The sequence below is a fragment of the Cebidichthys violaceus genome, unplaced genomic scaffold (genome assembly GCF_023349555.1).
Source record: "Cebidichthys violaceus isolate CVI_PGR_0920_01 unplaced genomic scaffold, fCebVio1.0.p SCAF_22, whole genome shotgun sequence".
Lineage (NCBI taxonomy): Eukaryota > Metazoa > Chordata > Actinopteri > Perciformes > Stichaeidae > Cebidichthys > Cebidichthys violaceus.
This window is the reverse complement of record NW_027176395.1, coordinates 7,557,441-7,577,726: the sequence shown is the minus strand read 5'-3', so window position 1 is coordinate 7,577,726 and position 20,286 is coordinate 7,557,441. Positions and strand designations below refer to the sequence as shown.

The window sequence follows — 20,286 nt, the reverse complement described above, 5'->3', positions numbered from 1 at the left end:
CTAATTCAATTTGGCAAGGAGAAGCACAATGAGAAGGGCTGTCTGGGAGAGAATCATTTGGTCCGACACATCATGCTGTTGCTCTGAAACAAAGCCCGTCATTGTTCTGTTCAGACATGTCGTCAAGCACTTCACTAGTTGTAGGCAGAACGTTTCGCTTTCTGTTCTGTGCCAAACAAGACAGTGTCAGCACAACCTCGCATTGAAAGCATTTTATGTTCACATTATATCCATCTGAGAAGTGATTATATTTCTTATTTAAACACGTTTTCTGATGGTACATTGGTTTTATGTGTGTTTTTTACTTTAGCTATATATTAGAGTTCGCACTGGCTCTGTTCATGTTTTTCTACCTCCTGTATCTTGGTATCTGCACTGGCCCGATCACGAACATTCCATCCAGTCTAATCTAATAAGTGAACTGACCTGTTGCCCTTTCTTTGCCCCCCCCCAGGACACCCAGGTTACCTGCTTTGTGGAGTCTTGTCCACCAGCCGAGTGCAAGCGGCCCGTCAAACTAAAAGGCGCCTGCTGCCCGGTGTGCCATGAACCGGCTGATGTTAAGAAGCCGCCTCGAGCGGACACCCGCCACGAATAACCCTCAGGACCCCCCCGACGAACACACTCCAGTGGCTGAAAGTCACACACTCACTCAGACATCCAGAGAGCGGATGGGACTCATGAAGGTGTGCCGATCCACAGCCACTAATAGCCTCGATAGACCCAATAGCCTCAGTTTTTGTTTTGTTTCATTTTGTATTCTTTTACGTTTATTGGGGGAGGGGGGTGATTTAATTTTTTGGATGGTTGCCCCCACCAGGGACAGCAGCCTGGGGCTCGGTTTGAACTGTCCGGAAGCCAGTGATCACTAAATGGATTTATTTCTGAACCGATGGGTGGACGGATGGATGAATAGGTGGATTGTAAACGCGACAGACGGACAAACGTCTTCTCCTTGCTCGGAGCCCACCGAGGCTCCTGAAGTCTAACAAACAGCCGCTGTGTTTGCGCTCCTGCCGGTAACACATGGTAACAAAAACACAGGGCCACATGCCGTCGACAAGCAGGAAAGGGAAGTAGATTGAAAGGCGGCAGCCCTGTTGTCTCACAAAAGTTTCTCAGGTTAGAGATGCCGAAAACTGGTGCTAATTCCCCCCCCCCCTTTTTATTAATGATTTTAATCACTAAATAAATACAAACCTTAAGTATTGTCTTTTGTACGCAAAACAACCTATAAACACTCAGTATATGCCTTTTTATGATAAATCACAATTGAGAGGATGGTTTCCTTCAAACTAAAAGACTTTTTATGAATAGATTTACTTCATCTTTTATCCAAGGTGCTTTTTTATCATGTTATGAATATGGGTTTGTTTTTTTTCCTCCCATTTTATATAAAAATGCTTACATATGAAGATAATGTGAAGCCCTAGGAACATGTTTGTAATGCAAAAGAGATGTCTACTGATCACTGCTTTTCTATCTATGGACAACTTGTTAGTCGACTTCCTTATCGTCTCTGCTGGCCTGTCCTGAACTTGAGTGAAGTGGAGCCGCGTAGCACTCCCCATTGCAGGACACTCAAACCAGCTCTTGCACTGTTGTGCTCCTTTCCAAGTTTCATTTTGCTTTCAGAAAGCAGTGAAAGATGATCCATTTTTGACCACTGTAATGTTGTGAACTTTGACCCAGTATTTCCCTCGGTCTCCTAAAGCCAAATGTATGATTTAGTTCTTTTTACAGTGACCTAACTAGCACATGTCTATACGTGAAATACGTTTCTATACGTGAAACTATGTATGAATGTTGTGATGAGGTCAAGATTTAGCCGTTGGTACTGCTAACTCTACCACAGCAGTATTCTCCCTGTGGCCTGCTCCACATTGTTATTCATGTATAGTCTTCAGTGCAGCGACTACAACTGAAGGACTGCTACCATAACCGTTCCTCTCTGCCGTGGTGGACCTGCAGCTCTCCAGTTCCAGTTTAGACAAGGACACGCTTGCATGCATTCCTTTGTCCAGCATCCACTTTGACTCCGGCTTCTCTCTCTTAAGCGTTTCTTTTTTTTCCCTCATGTGTGTTCAGCATTTGGATATTTCCCCCTGCAGTGTTGATAAAGGTCCCGCTCATGTTTCTTTGCAATGTTGAAGATTTCGTTGGCGCCCCTGGGTGACGTCATTCGGCAGAGCGTGAGTGGAGCGCAGGCCTCTCCAGCGCTCTGACCCTCATTCCGCTGTAATGGAAGCCATATGAGAGGGGAAGCGAGGGGTGATGTTGGGGGAGGGCTGCTCATGATTGGGATACAGTGTCAATCAAAACAAGTCTCCGGTCTTGCCATTGTGAGATTTACTCCACTGACCCCTGTTAGCCGGCCCTAAACATGTACTGTACTTAGACCACCCATTGTTGCCCATGCACTAGCTTGCTTAGTGCAACATGAGTCACGCCTCTGTGTTCCTGTTTTGCTCCTCATTATGGTGAAGAGGCTGCAGCTGCAGTGTTCCTTTCCATTGTTTTCTTTAAGCGGTGACGTCCTGAGCATCTGTCACCAAACAGAAATAATGCTCTCCGGAATGTTCCATCCGGGATTCCAGACGGATTATTGGGCCAGCAGTCGCACTGGTAAATTGGTATCATATCAAATGTTTAAATATACTGGACAGGTTTGTACACCGAACTGTGTGTTTATAGCCGTTTGAACTTTTTTTTTCTCTCCATTACTTCCTGATTGTGGCTCTTCCAACAATACCTATACATACACATCTTATTCATGTGGGCCACGGTGTGTACGTTTAAATGGATTTAGTATTTTCATATATTTTCATAAACATTGTGTATGAATGAGTGTCTCTTTCTTATTTACAGGCTAAATGCATTTTGGTAAGTGTCCCATGGTTTGCCTGTCAAAGCACTGTGAGCTCTCTAAGTTACCAGTCTTCATATTCATATAACTGTTGAATTAATTAATTTCTTTCATTTTCTATTTTCTCTCTCTTTTTATTTCCACCCCCAAAAAACTCCCCATGTGTCAATGGAATGCACTGCTCTGCAAGACTGAACATGCTTTACCTACACTGCCCCTTCACCAGTGGTCAATGTGGATATAATAGTACCTATCATGACATGTGTATTGTACGTTTGCCAAAGAATGGTTTGCACTGTAATGTATGCCTCTCGACAGTAAGAATAAATAAATAAATAAGCCACATTTGAATTGTAGTGATGCATGTTGGTGCCTGTTCTTTTTCAGCTCAACAGATGAGATCACAATGTGACCTGTCGTCAGCACACTGATGCTCTGACGATGCTCCGGCATTTTCATTTTGCTAATAACTAAACGTCAAATCCATCTGAAGGCCATGTAGTTTGGTTAAGTTGGCTTTCTCTGCTCATTAATATGGACACTTCATGAGTTCAATAGAGGTAATCAAGTATTTTGCACTTGTCTAACATTTACCATCTTTGTAGTTTCTGCTCTTCCTTAAGAGCCTAAAGCGCGATTTGAGATTTGATCATAAGCTACTTCCTAACGCTTAGTTCTCTTTCGTTTGCTGTGCTACTAAAAAAAAAAAAGTTTAAGTCTGTGTAATATGTGAAAAAAAAGTTTTGCCAAGATAGTTTTTCTAAGTGACTTTTTCATCTGTAAAAACAGGTAAAAGGGTCATATTGGCAGGTGATTTTATTTGATTTTGTTGTAATACTTTGTGTTGTATTACCCATTTCAGCCACAAGAGGCTGACGTGCACCACTACCCCATGTTGTGGATAGGACTGAAAGCAAATACATAAATTTACAGCAAATACATACAAAAGAAAGACAATATAAGTGATGATATGTACTTTGCCAACTCACATTATATGTACTGTGTGTTTAGAGTGCATGGAGAAATAAAAACTCCCCTGGACGAAAACATGAACGCAAAAATGATCCTGTCAAAAACTTCAAACCGCTTAACATCAACAGGTTAGCACAGTCCTGATGAGCATGCTGACCTTAGCATTGATCAAGTTCAGCCTCAACAGACCACTAGCAGGACTGCAGAGTCTCGTTCTTTGTATGTTCTCTGATCAGAGACACTACCAGAGAGCAGCTGTGAAGTGTTAGTGGAGGCCTGAGAACCTTCACCAGGTCAAGGTGAGCCTCACACCGTTGCTCACGTGTTGCCTGGCTCACAAACTGTTTCTTTATGCCTCTGCTTTGTGGCACATTATTTCTCCTCTGTAAATTAAATCAATCATAATGGAAAACATTAATAACAAATTAGCAAACGAATCAGTTGCTTTCAGGTAAATACTTCTCTGCTTTCACCCGTCTCCATCTGCTCGCTTTCTGTCCTCTGTCCCTCCTCAGTCCTCTTCACTTCTCCCCGTAGACTCAGCACAAGCAGCCGGGCGGTGAGCGGACCGAGGCAATGGAGGGAAAAAAATAATAATGCACTGGACGAGGAAATGAGGTTTCCAGTGGCTGCACAGATAACAAAAGCTTCTTCATCTTCCAGCCATGCAGGAAAAGACATTATCAACCTGACAACAAGTGTTCTACCTTTAGGTCTATTGTTGGGACATACAAACACGCACACACACACACAATATACACAATACACAAATACACACACACACACACACACACACACACACACACACACAATACAACCCACACAAACAGTCAAAAGCACAAAATCAGCTGTGGTCAACTGAGTCGAGCGCCTAGATCTGAATCTCCCTGCAGATCATGGCTCTTTCGGGGGTTCGGACGGGGACACAGCCTCTACCTGCAATATCAGTTAGTCAATTGGCTCTCAGCGTTGCACCTCTGCACTCGCCAAGGTGGGGGATTCTTTCCCCTCTCCAGAGGAACGTCGTTCTCATTTCCAGAGCGAGAAGGATGAAAGAGAGAGAGCAGCAGTGGGTGGTAGGGGAGGGGAGGGGGGGGGTAGGTTTCGCATCCCAGGACTCAAAGGACTGCAGCGGTGGCTTGTCACCTCCAATAGGTGGGACATGTCATGAGGTTTCTCCCCCGTTGGTGTTTTCGGCACTGACACGCAAGCCCACTGAGTTTCTGCTGCAGGTGTTTGAACCGGAAGCTGCTGTGTGTTTAAAAGGTGACCTTAGGGATGCATTCAACCAGCAAATTCAGCAATATAATCTTTTTACTTGAAGTTCATGTGAATGGCACTATAGTGCACTATATAGTGGAGCTTGAATGTAAAGTTTAGGCTCAAGAGGGAACGCTCAATGATTGTCCAAAGCTGAAAGGGTTCATTGTTGGACATCAGAGACGGGCTGTGTATTTTATACCTGGGCCTTCAGTGCTGTCCTACTACAGTAGAACCACCTCCTAATAACCTCATTATGGTGACACAGCTACGGGTTATTATTTGTTTTGTGTAAAAACCTCATATTCACTTAACACTGCAACATTTGAAGGTTTGAAGTTAAATAAAATGTTACATGAAGCTCAACATCTATGAGGGCAACAAATAAACTAACTGCAGATTGCAGATACATGAATACGCGCAAAAGTTTAAATGATGCAGATCTATCACTATGACACAGCATGACAGGGTGCTGAGTCATTAACGGACAATAGTCAAAATCAATGTAATTAACGAACAAGTAATGACAAGAACAAATTCACTCTTTTCAGTATTTCCCTATTTTTCTTAACTTTTTCGTTGTAGAGCTCCTTTTCCCTGCGAACGTGTTCGTTGAGTTGTAGATCCACTCGGGTCTCCCCAAAAGTTTTCAAAAGCACCGTAGCTTGTAGTGTCCTGCCATGCTATGGTGTCGTGTTGCTGCCTTGGTTAGCCAACTCAGGTTTGCAAATCCAGAGTGGCTCCAAACACCAAGACGCTCAGTTGCAAATAAGTCAGCAATACAATTTGCAACGCTTCTCCGACGCTGTCAGGCAGAAATACAGTTCGTACAAATCCTTTTCCTGTCTGGGTCAGGGCTGCTAGCTGTGGGGTTGGCCGACCCTTTCTTACGATGTCCATTTTTTCCTGAAATGTCCTTCTTGAGAAAGGCGTTGCCAGTAACTCCGCCAGTAAATCCTCCTCCTCCTTCAGCCATGGAGTGTAAAAAACAAACAAAGAAAAAATTAATCTTAACCAACCAAAATGCAAAAAATTTAATGACACGTAAAAACGTCTTACATATCTTTAAACTTTAACTCTTACTACTACAAAGTTCTGCTACCTAGTTCCACAAGAGTCACGCTAGCCCACTCAAGCCACACGTTAATGCTGACGTACTTGTAGGCCAGCTAGAAGCTCTGGCACTTCAAAGAATACAACCAACATGTCAAACTAAAGATCTCATTGGTTGAAGACTGTTACAATCAACAATATCGTCCCCATTTACTTAAACTGCAAAGGGATTCACTTGTAATTCTGAAGGCATCCGGGCAGATTTTTTTACTTAGAGACAGCATAGAGGTGAAATCTGATTGGATAAAAGCTCTACTTAAAACGCTGCGCTGGAAGCAGAGCAACTGAGGAAGACAGTAGCTATGCAATGAGATAATAAGCTAATGGGAAAAATATTTAGAATACATGTAGTGCATTTATGAAAAATAATTAAATTATAAAATAGCTATAACTTTGTGACTCTGTCTGGGCCAGCAGAGAAGGCCTTGCTGGCCCTGACGGCCCACCACTGCGCCATTTTCTTATGTCTTGTCTTTTTTCTTCTTCTTGTGATTCTAATGCAATCCTAATGTGTACATACCACCTTCTGACTCCAGCAGGGGGTCACCACCTGGCCACCCCTCTACAGAACCTACAAGCAACCAGGTGTGTGTCTCTCTCTCCTCTCCCAAACGAGAGAGCGTTGACTCTCACCCTATAGTCCCACCTGCCTCCCTTACAGTCGAGATGGGCGGCAAAGACAACAAATTTGCGGGGATTTACTCATCTTGTAATGTGCCTGTCTTTAGTGGATCATAACATTTGGGTTATGGAATTAATCTGCTGATGCTGCATTTCAGAATTACACTAAACTTTTCAATGGATGTCAGTTTTTGAGCCAGACAAAGGCCAAACTGTGGCCTGCGACTGAAAAGGTACGGATTGTTTTTCAAGTCACAATCAGAAACGGTTTATTGCCAAATACTTTACACATACACGGAATCTGGCTTGGTGTTTGGTGCATAGCAATAAGCATAGTGCAATAGTATGAGACGTATTTTGAAAATAGAAAATATGAAAATTTACAATAAAATATGGTAAACAAACAAATAACAGTACGTTCAAATAAGTATGTTATTAACTTGTCAAGTGTATATTAATAGAGAGGAGTTCTGCAATGGTAACTGTAAAAAATTGACTTGAGGATGTAAGTGTCCGAGTCAGTGGGGGTCTTGGGCTTTATTGATGAGCTTATTGAGGCATTAGCCTAGCTAAATGGCTACTGAACCAGTTGTTCACTTAACCAATACTGGCTGATGAAGCGGAGTGAAGAGTCAGCAGTCAATGATGGTGAAAAACAATCAAAGAAATATGTTTTTTATAATTTATTAGGCTGCTGGGTCCAGACAGACAGACAGACAGGCACGCACACACACACACACACACACACACACACACACACACACACACACACACTAAAGAACGCATTATCTTCCCCAAGACTTACCCCTGGAGGAGATAATTACTACGATTGATATTTTTTGCCCCCTGTAAACATGTGCATTCAGCTACATCATCCACCTTATGGTTTAGTCATTAACAGTACAGAAGTTTACATATAATATGCGACAGTAATTGTGTGTGTGTGTGTGTGTGTGTGTGTGTGTGTGTGTGTGTGTGTGTGTGAGAGAGTGTTTCACTGTGTAGTTCAGCACATCCACGCCTGTGTTTCTTCTTTCCTCTTCTTCTCAGCTTTTGTTGTTTCCAACTCCCAAACGTTTAAGTTACTCTAATTCGATTTACGGCTGTAACTAGGCGCCCAACAGAGTGCTACATCTGACCCCTCTCCCCCGTATGAAAATACCAAACTCCTTTCCCAGGTCTATTAACTGTAATTGCCGAAACAGAATGGGCCGTGTTGCTGAAATATAGACAAAACAGGTCAGGAAGGTCATCTCCTCTGTCATCCAGCACAGATATGATCATGTTGACTGTGTGTGTGTGTGTGTGTGTGTGTGTGTGTGTGTGTGTGTGTGTGTGTGTGTGTGTGTGTGTGTGTATGTGTGTGTGTGTATGTGTGTGTGTGTGTGTGTGTGTGTGTGTGTCTGTGTGTGGGTGTGAGAGAGAGAAAGCTGTGCAGTGAGTAGAGAGGAACATACAGTTCCTCCAGAGGAACTGATGCTGACAGAAAACAGCCAAGCTAATCTCATGTGAGGACTGGCTGAGGGCCTCGCTGGCGGTTGACTGACTGGCAGATGGGACGACTCAGTGCGTGACCGGCCGACTGATGGGCTGGCTGGTTGATTCGCCTGCATTCCTCGACGGACACCAGCAGGGTACAGTCTGACCCAGCGTGATAATCCCCTCGCTCCCAGGACCCCTAATCAGCAGTCCTCTAGTCCTGAAATGGGCTAGTTAATGGGGAGGAGGCCAACCTGACACACTGAAGGAAAGTATGTTTCACACGCATACACACACACACACACCGGCTGCGGCGCCCAAAAATAAATATCTGTCTGCAAAACATCCTTATCAACCTGAAATGAAAGATATCCCAGACAAAATTAATTTAAATTAACTTGGCTGGCATTTTTTCTCCCAGAGGTTAGGAATTCTTTTAGTTTGAGGAAAGTGAAAAGCGCATTGAATTACCCTAAAACAAAAACAAAAAACCTCCAAGAGAGAATTGGATGATTTGGATACACAGCTAAATCAAAAACATGTACACAAAGATTTGTATTGGGGGGAATTCACCTCATATGACACACCTCTCCAGCTGTAAACCGATTGCTAGCAGGGCCCAAACCAAAGGGAAACTCCTTTCATATATTCAAGATACAAAACGTGATCTCTGAGGACTGCTCCTGCTGCATGTGCTGTAGTAGCTAATGTTACCTAAATGCTCACGTTACATTATATTATTACATTATTACATTATAGCCGAGCTAGTGTAAGCAGGGTGGTTCAATCCCAGGTTGGCATTCTGTCACTGTCCCTTTCAAAATGTCGACAGTTTAGCGACGCACTTTCTCAGCGTGCACATATCGCTAAGACTAGCAATCGTTCCCTTTTTCTTTATATTTCCTTCATACGCGTTCACCGGCATAGACAGGAAGGTTCAGTCCCATGGGAGAGCTCTGGAGATGGACTAAAGTGAAGAGCTTGATAACTATAAGGTCAAGTTTGTGAGTTGGAGTTTAACACTGAACATCGAGAGTTGACCGAGGAGCTGTTACTTCACCTTGAGGTGTTTAGATCTGCAAACGTTTGATATCCCGGTGTTTCGGTTTATCATGCGACACTGTTAGTTGGCGACTTTTTGGCGACACCATGTTGAGAGCCGTGTGGAGGCTATCCTTCAATCATAGATGTGCTCTGAACTCTGTACAGAGCTCCTTTAAAATAATGGAATGTGGTTTAACAGGGTTAAGCTGACTTTGACAGTAAATTTACACTTTATTAGAGCTGCAATAGCACGGACAGAGCATGTCTGTCAGATGAAGGGAACAACAGGAAAGTAAGAGTGAAACTCTAAAAGTCTGCAACATTAAATGGGAACTACAAATGAAAATAACAATTAAATACTGTACGGCACTTTCACTGACCCCGCATGGAGCCAGTTAGTTTACCATGACGCTGAAGATGTTGTGGAAATACAAATGAGCGCAGTTTGTTACAATAAAGCACATCCTTGGAAAATGACAGATACAGTATGAGAGAATGGACAGACAATTCTTTACCTTACTTTGTTTTCTGTTGGGTCTAACTCCCATCCCAAGCTTGTTAAGGCTCATAGGCTCCCACTGTGCCAACCAGCATAAGAGACGGGGAGTCACTGCAAAGCCGTGGTGAATAAACGGACTGTTTAAAGGCAACACAAACACATGTCCAGTTAGACTCTATTCCAGGTTATTGCACTTTTAGCCTCATTTCCAATTATACTGTTAGGTGGTTTGTTAAGTGTCCTATGTAGCATAACACACTCAGACCACACTTATGTAGTTCCCATTTCATTGGCTTTCCCATTAACAGCCCACACGGGGGACATAACCTCAAGCACTCACTCACACTACAATATGTTCTTGTGCGGAAATGTGCTGAACTCTCAAATGTTGAGCATACATGTAGCATTTCCAAACAAGCCTATCCATAACCGCAGTATGTTTGTTGGCCAAGTCTGGTATAACTATGTTCACATTAAAAACATTCTTCTCTGATGCTTTTCCTCATCAGAACTAAGGTGCAGAGTCTGGACAAGTCAAACAATTAGACTATTTGCCATTGTTCTCCAACATCTGGCAAAGACATTGTTATCCACAAACAAAGGTACTCACAACGAGATGAACAAAAACACATTTAGGACAGTATTCCCTGCCTGGCCTGAATTAGTAAGTATGAAGGACCAGGACAATATACCAGGCTGCTATAATAAAACCCTCTAGGGAGAGTGAATCACAAGCTAATTGCAGTAAAGGAGTGACTTCATTATCAAATACCAGATGTTTAGATGAAAATATTCAAGTGTGGTTAAAAAAAATAGTCCTCATAGAAGAGTAAATTTACCCTCAAAGGAGAAGCCCTCTTAGGCACTGCGGCGCACAGTGCTACCTTGTTATAGCATGTCCCTAACGTGTGAGACTAAAGAGGGTTATCAGGAATGAGCCCAAGGCTAAATGTCTCTAAACCATCACAGTAAAATGGTCTTTTACAAGGTTTCTCTGAAGAGAAATGGATGGTCATATATCACCTGATGCCATAATTCTTGACCAGAGGAGACTGGTTTAAACCAGAGACGCTGCTAGTACATGTGAGAATATTGTCATGTACCCCAAGATTACCACCAAAGCGACCTTGTGCAATGCAGTGCCCTCATTTCTAAAAGTAATTCTATCATGGAGAACTTTAAAGCTACACAAATCGATATTTTGATATTAACAAAGGATGAAATGATTGCCTGATGTCAAAGGTGACACTCTTATCAACAAACCCACAACAAATTGTTACCAACTGTTTCCTTCCCGATACAGATACCTGAACTTGTATATATATATTTTTTTAAAGGAACAGTTCACCCCAAAATAAATGATGCTGTTTGTCAATCTAGATTTTTTGTTTAGATTGTTTAAGTGTGAGTTGCTTAGTGTAGATATCAGCAGTAGAGATGTCTGCTTTCTCTTTAATATAATCATATAATAACAATATGACATTCTGCTTGTGTGTTCAAAGTAGTAGTTACATTACAGTCATTTAGCAGACACTTTTATCCAAAGGGACTTACAATTCAGTATCTATCTATCGTAGGCACAGCTACGGGAGCAATTTTGGGGTTAAGTGTCTTGCTCAAGGACACATTGACATGCGACTAGACGGAGCCGGGGATCAAACCGCCGATCCTCTGACTGAAGGACAGCCCTGCTCTCCACTTAGCCACGGTCACCCCGTAAGTTCAAAACTCCACAGTAATGTCTCTTTCCAGGGATCATGACCTGGTTACTCAAGATAATCTACAGACCTTGTTGTGAACGGTTTCATGTAGGAACTATTTTCTTTCTACTAAACTCCACCTGTCGTATCATCGTGCAGAAGGAAGCATTCATCTACTCATGGATAACAGGCTATTGCTCATGACAGTGTGAGACGTAAACATTAATGGCGTCCTCCTCAGCTATGTTGGAACGTTAGCTAGCTCGGTGGAGCTAGGTGATGAACACCTGCTTCTCCGCAGTGATATGGTCATCTACACTAAGCAACTCACAACAACACAATTTGGATTGACAAATAGCACTACAGGTGAGATGAAAAAAAAATAATTTTGGGCTGAACTGTCCCTTACACAGTTGTATACCGCAACACTGTATGAATCTGATATGATTGCTATCATTGTTGTTTGGCCTGGCTCAGGTTGAACATGAACGAATGCATGCAGAGAAAGAATGCTGTAGAAATGTATTTAGTTTTAGTTAGTCAGTGGGAAAAGAACTTGAAGAAACAAATCTAGAAATAAATAATTCCTGTAATTAATTGTTTAAAGTCAGTAAAATAACAGTACAGTAACATTCTAAAACAATATTCTGCCAACTCTACTGTTTTGGTTTTAAGGCCCTCAACTTGCTTGCAGTGTTTTCAACCTCGTTGCTCTCAGCAGCAATATTTCTAGCTGCAGCAGCCTGCTGTTTGTCTGTGAGAAAGCTGTGATAAATCTGTACCCCACTTCAAAACACACACATTATCCTTTTTAAAGTTGACTTTTGACATGTCAAAATGTCTGTCATGAAAGGAGGGCCAATTGCATGTTTTTATGGCATACAACAATCTGTTTAATTTTGCTGGGCAGAGCTATGCTGGGTATTACGTGAGGCCACCAAACTCCATGCACCAGTAACAGTGATGAAGGTGTAACTGATGCAACACAGATAGCAGTAGAGTGAGGAAGATGTCCAGCAAACACACTCTGCACACTCCCGAGAAGAGCACTATTCTTCCAAAGTAAGTGAAACCACCTGTGTGGGTGAAGCACTTGCGCACAGGGCCTTTTAAATAATGTAGCATCTGAGGAAACTGGAGACTAAACCCAAAAGCTGTCAGGCAGTGGTGGAAGAAGTACTCAGATCTTTTACTTTACTCATACCTGTGTAGAAATACTCTTGAACAAGTAAAAATCCTGCATTCAAAATCGTTCTCAAGTATTAGCAACCGAACAGTGGGTGCTACACCTATACACAATGATGCCATGGGTCGGGACGGCGTTTTCAGCTGTAACCGGCATATGAGAGCAGTGCAGAGCGGGGACCGTGAGCTAACCAGCGGGGACCGTGAGCTAACCAGCGGGGCACGCTCACATGCACTAACATGCACTAACAGGTATGCGTGGCTGGTCCGGCTTTATAAACAAAGCACAGAGAAGCTCTGATTATAACACACACTGACTGACCTCATTCTCTACTCAGACATTACATCTTTATATCTTTACGTATCAAACAGTTGTTTGATGGTATATTAATGGACTGAATATTGTAAAGAGAACCTTGATAGGGTGGCCATGGCTCATGGGGTAAAGAGGGTCGTCCGGTAACTGCAACGTTGGCGGTTCGATCTTTGGCTACGTGTCCTGTACCGTAGTGTCCTTGAGCAACACACGGAACCCCCAACCGCTCCCCGGGTGCTTCTCAACAGCCCATTGCTCCCAATTAGCTAGAGATGACTAAAATGCAGAGGCTAAATTTCATATATATGTATTATGTATAGTGACGATGATAATAATGTTAAAGTTAAGCAGAATGGCACAGAATAATATAAATCATATCACTGGATTCTGTTATTTATGTGTTAATGTGTAAGCATTACGTATGTTATACTACTTTATTAATTGATTTTGGGTTTTGTATTAATAAATCTGCAAAGAAACAAGTAACTCATGTTGTCAAATAAATGCAGTGGAGTAAAAAGAAAAATCCTGGCATCCAAATGTAGTTTAGTAGATAAATTAGCATAAAATGGAAATACCTGAACATTGTATTTAAGTACAGTTCTTCAGTAAATGTACATGACCACAACAACTCACAACATTGCTATTGGCACACATTCCATTTGTGCGTGTCACGTCCCTGCATCGTATTATGCAGGCTCACAACTTGCATGACCTCCTGGGACACCTAGATGGAACAGAGCCGTCACTAATGTTATCACTTACACCTGTCCTTCACTGTTTCACCACATATTCTGGCATTTTAATAAATAGAGCATGAAAAGTTGCGCAATGTTATGACATCTGTGTTTTTGAGTTTTGCACAGTCCCTTGAGAGAAGCGTTAAGATCATGTGTTGATTGGTTTTGATTTTGTACGTCTGTTTTTATCAATTCTGATAATTGTTTTATCTGCAAACAATCACAAAAGGCTCACAGACAGTCAACTCACCAAGGACACCTAGTGGCCAGTGTTGTGGTAAAAATACATACAAAATCCTATACTATCCCACTCGGGCCGTTCAGACGCATTATCTTGTGTCCAGATGTGTCCACACTCCGCCTGGATCCAGTTGAGTTTAACTGCAGTTCACATCTGGCATTCAAATGTGTCTCAACGGGTCTCGAGTGAAATATCAATTTGATTGAAGGATTAACATTGCGTAATGTCACTTCTGGAATTCCATACAGTCGACCTCTGTGACCAGCTGGCTCAACGATAGTAATGCTACACATATTCAAAATGCACAAGGGACTAAGGAACAGCCGAACCCAAAAGATAATCATCGGGTATGTAAAAGGTCTTTATGTCAGTAACTAGGAGTGTGTGATATGAGGGTATAAGTTAACATGTGGTGTGGCAATAAACAGGCCTGAAGACAAAGTAAGGGGAGATTGTCCAACAGAGAAACCCTAGCAAAGATTTTACAGGTTTGAGCAAGCTGTAAGTCAAACACAGCAGAACAAGAAGGCCAAACGTTGAGATGTGAACTTAACAGAAGTAGAACTAACAAGTAACTGGTGAGGAAGTGTTTCTTTACATACAGAAAATCATATACGTAATATTTCATCCATGAGGTAAAAACCAATAACTCAACAAAGCTTACTGAGGACATCCAGTGATGGAAGGAAAGAATGCTGCTGTTCAGATGCTTTCTTTATGTATAACAGTCTTTTTCTCATGTCACAGGTGTGTACTGTGCAACAGTATCTTTGGTTCCCAACACTGACAGTGCTCCGTTTTATAAAAGAGATACCAGCATCAGATAAACAGCAAACAGCTGTGTGGTTTTGCCGTACACATTTTTGCACATTGCATTTGTGTCTTTGTTGCTAAAAGTGAAGGTGTTAACATTACGTTTTAACATTGTACTTTGTCAACGCTGTGGCCCCACAGTTGGGTAGATCATTACATGTTCAAACATGCAAATACTTAAATTTGATGCAGTTATTGCAGTAATATTGTTGTTTCTCAGACGTGAAGAAAGTGACTTTGGTTTGTATTTACAAACTGCAGTCTTGAAGTACACCTGAGCTCTTTTCTAAAGATGCGAATAACTTCAGCTTCTTGCCTCTTTCAGTGTTAGCAATGCCTCTAATATATTTATTTTAATGTGGGTTTTATTTCTATAGCTCGACATCTCTAATTTGGCTCAAGCCCATTAAAAGAAAAGATTATTTTTAGGAAGAATAACTGAAGAGAATCCCTCTTCAGACATTTAATAGGTGCTGTGTATACAGAGTTATAGTAGAATTACAATATGGAGACACTAAATTTCATTTTAAGTAAATAACTATAATTTAATTAATGATAAGGGTTATAGCTTGAAGACAATCATTAGCTTGCAAGCCATGCTGTTGAACTACCTGGCTGTAAAAGTAGGTTTGGATTTTACCAGGCCTGGCGTTTAGTCTACCTGGGACCAGCTTGTGGTCCATGCTCGGTGTCTCTTTCCTTGAAGGTGCTTAATTCCTAATTCAAAGCATTACTATAGCAGCTACCATCTATATAAAGATATAGAGGAGTAATGTCTGCCTGAGCAGAGAACAAAGTCTCGCTGTTGCTCATGTTTGCGCTATTAGCACTGTTAGCTTCTAGCTGCCGGCTTAAGACGCTGCCATAATGAGATACTTTATGGCACTTAATGAGATGCCATAACTGAACACTTTTAAAGCAATGTGACACAGACATCAATCCCCCATAAGAGCGCTGTGCTTTTAAGCACATTTCACATTGTCATCAAATCCTGGAATAACAATTTCCATGTCTGTCATGAAATGTCAGTGGACCTAAAAATACTTTTTAGAACAGGTAATCAATGACGTTCATGCTGTGGTTGATGTGCACTGAATTAGACTATATTAGGACCTCTATTACATTTGTATCTGTGCTCCGTGCCTCAGGGGGAAATCAACTGTTGTTCCACTTTAACAGCTTGTGCTTGCAAATCTCTGAAGCTTTTACCCCCTTGACTCTGGAAACCTGTGGTGACATTTGCCACTTTTGACGTATATTCTAAACCAACCACAGGAAGTGACCTTTATGGGTACAGGAAGATACATTTTCTGTCTTGCCCCACAAAGAAGACATTGACAGATTGCAGAAAAGTTGATCATTGAGTTAAGTGTGTTTTACATGCTATTTAATGGCACAACATCTATTTTACAGCGTTATTTATGTGATGATTAAAAGAGAATATCAATAGTGTAAAATTAAGTTTTATCTGTCTTGAGAAAGAGGCATAACCGGTCCTTAACGGCTTAACCTGATATTCTTACTGTAACACTAACCAATTTCACTCCTCATGCCTTCCACGACCTTCAACCAAAGCCTGCTCGAACCCGATTGGTCAATACTACCCTGACTATGAACAGAAACAAGAAGGCTTCTGATACCCAAATCTTGTCCCGATGCCCACAGATTCTGCATAGGCAAAGTGACAAGACTTTGGTAGCATTATCTGTTTATCAATATTATTGTTTATTATTTCAAATGCAGATTGACTGTTCAAGAAAATATACTTTTTCAGCGACAGGATTTAATCGGGAAATGGGACAGAAGCAAACAATCTGATATACAAAATATAGAAAGCTTAATAACAAAATAAGATGCCTATGTTTCTAAAAAATGTGTAGAGAAGAATTATTATGTTCTCATCCTTTTTTTTTCTTAAATAACCGGACTTGCTCAATATCATAATTCAAGAAAACAAGATGTTGTTTTATTCAAGCACATTTTGCACAGATGCATTCACCTCTACTTATGTACAGCTAAAGCAAAGTAACAGCTTGTTGGGAAAGATGAGAGGCTGCTCGATCATTGGCACTGCTAGTGAGCATTGCTAAGGGCTTGTACCGCTTCAGTGTCATGCACTGAATGACATCATGTTGTTGGAGCCATCTGAAGACATGCGGCCTGAGATGCAAATATCGGACGTCGTGCGTGATGAGCGTGCGTTGTAGATGTACTTTTTGCTAAAGCACCACAAGTCCAACATTATTTGACGGAAGTGGCTCCTGAACTTCACCCCGATGAAGGCATAGAGGACGGGATTGAGACAGCAGTGGAAGTAGGCTATGCTCCTGGAGACGGCCAGCACTTGGAGTTTGATCTTCTCTGCCTCACAACTCCTCTCCTTGAAAAGAGACAGAGTGTGGTTCAGCAGAGTGACATTGTAGGGGAGGTGGCACACGATGAAAACCACGACAACTGCCATAATCACGCGGACGGCCTTGTGCCTCTGGCTGCTCTTGGCTCTCAGCAAGGTGCACACGATGCTGGAGTAGCAGAACACCATCACCAGCAGAGGCAGCAGGAAGCCAATGGCCATTTGAAGGCTGGGAACCACCACCTTCATTAGCTTCGCAGTTTCTGTCTTGCTGAAAGACAGCTGACACATGACATTGACGGTCTGAGCCCCCAGATTGTGCTCTTCAAAGCGCTCGGTGTAGAGGAGTGTGGGCAGAGTTAAAGCCACTGCGAACACCCAAACAGCTGAGCAGATAAGGCGGCTGTAGAGCAGAGTGCGTGAGCGTGCACCGAAGGATCTTCTGGCCTGGACTATAGCAACATAGCGGTCACCACTAATGCACGCCAGCAGGAGCATGCCACTGTAGAGGTTGATACTGTAGGCTGACCTCAGCATCTTGCAAATCACAGAGCCCATTAACCAACTGTGCTGTTCGTTATAGATGATAAATGGCAGGGCGACCACGAAGATCAGGTCCGCCATGGCTACATTGTAGAGATAGACGTCTGTCATCGTCTTGGTTCTCTTGTAGAATATGTAGGTGACGATCACCAGAACGTTGCCAATCAAGCCGAAGGCACAGATGATGGAGTGGATGTAGGTTTGGGTGATGACTTCCACGGGGTTGGGGTCGAGGTTGCAGAGCCCTTCATCGTCTGAGTAATCTTCCACTGTACTGTCATTATAGTCTGGAGTCACCGTCGACATGTTTTGGATCTGGAGGAGAAAAGATGAGCATTTACACCAAACAGACAATAATTAGGGAATACAACAAAATGTCAAACAAAATCTGTTGTCACGTTTTACTTTGGGAAGTGGTGTACTTCTACTAAGTACATTTCCTTAAGCAGTGTACTTAAGTACAGAGCTACTTTCAATTCATACTACTTTATACTCTACAGCATTTCAAATATTGTACTCCACCACATTTATTTGAGTGCTCTAGCTACTATTTAAATGACACATGAGGGTATTATATGCAAAAACTATGATGCAGTGCTTTACTATTAAACTACCAGGTAGTGTATTAAGTAAAACAGTAGAAATTGGCTATATATATATATATGTATATATCATTATTAATTGTTAAAAATACAATAAAAAAAGTGTTTTTTCTTTTGGCTTGGATTTGTAATAATATCACCTTTGAAAGGAATTTTTCATCATAATTAGCAGTTTCACTTTTGGCACTGTTAATGCATTATGATATTGCCTGTGTACCTTTTAATACAGTGGAAGGAAAAGTACTCAGATCTTTTACTTACGTGAAAAATAGCAAAACTGCAATACTGTAGAAATACTATGTTACAAATAAAAGTCTGCATTCAAAATGTTACTTCAGTAAAAATACATATTAGTATCAAAATATATTGAATGGAAAATAATCAATTGTGCAAAACGTCCCTTTTTTCAGAATCATCTATATGATACTATTGGATTATAACTATTGATGCATTAATGTGTACATCATTTTAATATTGCAGCTGGTAAAACTGGGGCTAATTGTAGCTATACTTCATATACTGCTGGGTAGTCAAATATATGGTTTTACATCATGATTTATTAGTCGAGTATATTTTCTGTTAATATGCAAAAGAAACTAACTATAACTAAAGCTATAATTGTAAAAGTGGAGTAGATGTAGAACGTACCACAAAATTGGACTTTAGCACAGTACTTGCACTTGCAAATGTATTTAGTTACTTTCCAGTGACATTTTGAATACAGGACTTTGACTTGTAATGAAGCATTTTTAAACTGTGGTATTTCTACTTTTACTCAAGTACACATCTGAATACACCCTCTACTATAGTAAAAAGTTGTATTAATTGTAACTGTAAACTGATATTTATTCTCAAACAGATCAGGAATACTTGTTAATTCTAAAATAAAGATGTAAAGTGGTACCACCTTACAACCATATCACATCCTTTTTCAGGTTTAGAGCACAGCGTGGACCCTGCAATGACTGGGTAACACTCACATCACATATTCACAGCTTTTATGTCTGTTTACAGGATAAAAGCCTGTGTTCTAGTTCAGCTCTTCCTCCGGCTGTCAGTGACCCAATTAGACATTAAGTGAATGCACGCTAAGGTAGGCAGCAGGTGGCTGCACTTTGTGCTGTGTCTGATCTCAGAGGCTGATTAGATCTTTATCAGTTTGTGCGTAGGAAGGTCACTAACATGTAACGAGCTCGGTAAACACCAGCAAATCAAAAAGTGATGATCAAAGAGTTCCTCTGCTTCACACACGAACAACAGACTTTTATGTTTTATCTGTTCAACAGGAAATCAGCAGGATTTCTCCTTTATGCAAATAGTAGCATACAAGAAACGTGCTTCAACTCACTTCTTCAGAAAACCCGATATATAGAGCAGATATGACATTGTGATGTTATCTCTCGTTTCAGCACTTTCACTTCTCACAAATCACTAGAGTAAGATGATATTTATATGTAGTTCTGCTCGTGGTCGATGAGGAAGTTATTAGGTTTTGCTCATATCTGTCTGAGAAGAAGACAGAACGAGATAAATATGAGCCTTTTGTTGAGAGACTTGTTTTGAGGACTCCATTCTCAGTAAACATTGCTTCCATATTTTACAGAACTGACTGACAGTTCTGTAAAAGTGTTCCGCCTTTGAAACGCATTTAAAAGTTTACCACATTTAAAAAGTGAACACCTTCACGTTTAAAAGGGATCTAAGTGAATCTTTATTTACTATATTACTAAAGAGACCGAGATGGAGTAGTGCCAGTGAAATGTTTGTGGCTGCAGGAGTCAATACTTTTCAAACTGTTTTAAGAAATCTTATGTATAAATATATTTGTCGGCTTAATGACTCTGAAAATGACATCATCTTAGTTTTAACCAACATAAGGTTTAGTAGCACACGCTTCCAGTCCCAGTCTGTGGAGACATTGTTACAGCTGTCTCTTTGT

At 41.3% G+C, this 20,286-nt stretch overlaps 2 protein-coding genes across 2 annotated transcripts in view; one reads left to right on the top strand and one right to left on the bottom strand.

The window, feature by feature from the left end:
* The window catches only part of LOC137877731 (peroxidasin), a 45,080-nt gene extending 41,858 nt beyond the window's left edge, over positions 1-3,222 (top strand). The window contains exon 23 of the mRNA XM_068717794.1: positions 455-3,222. Coding sequence (XP_068573895.1) covers positions 455-598 — 144 coding nt within the window. The 3' untranslated portion in view covers positions 599-3,222. The remainder of the gene's footprint in view (positions 1-454) is intronic.
* A 13,571-nt stretch (positions 3,223-16,793) lies between these two features.
* ccr6b (chemokine (C-C motif) receptor 6b) overlaps positions 16,794-20,286 on the bottom strand; it is a 3,933-nt gene continuing 440 nt past the window's right edge. The window contains exon 2 of the mRNA XM_068717801.1: positions 16,794-18,060. Coding sequence (XP_068573902.1) covers positions 16,960-18,051 — 1,092 coding nt within the window. The 5' untranslated portion in view covers positions 18,052-18,060 and the 3' untranslated portion in view covers positions 16,794-16,959. The remainder of the gene's footprint in view (positions 18,061-20,286) is intronic.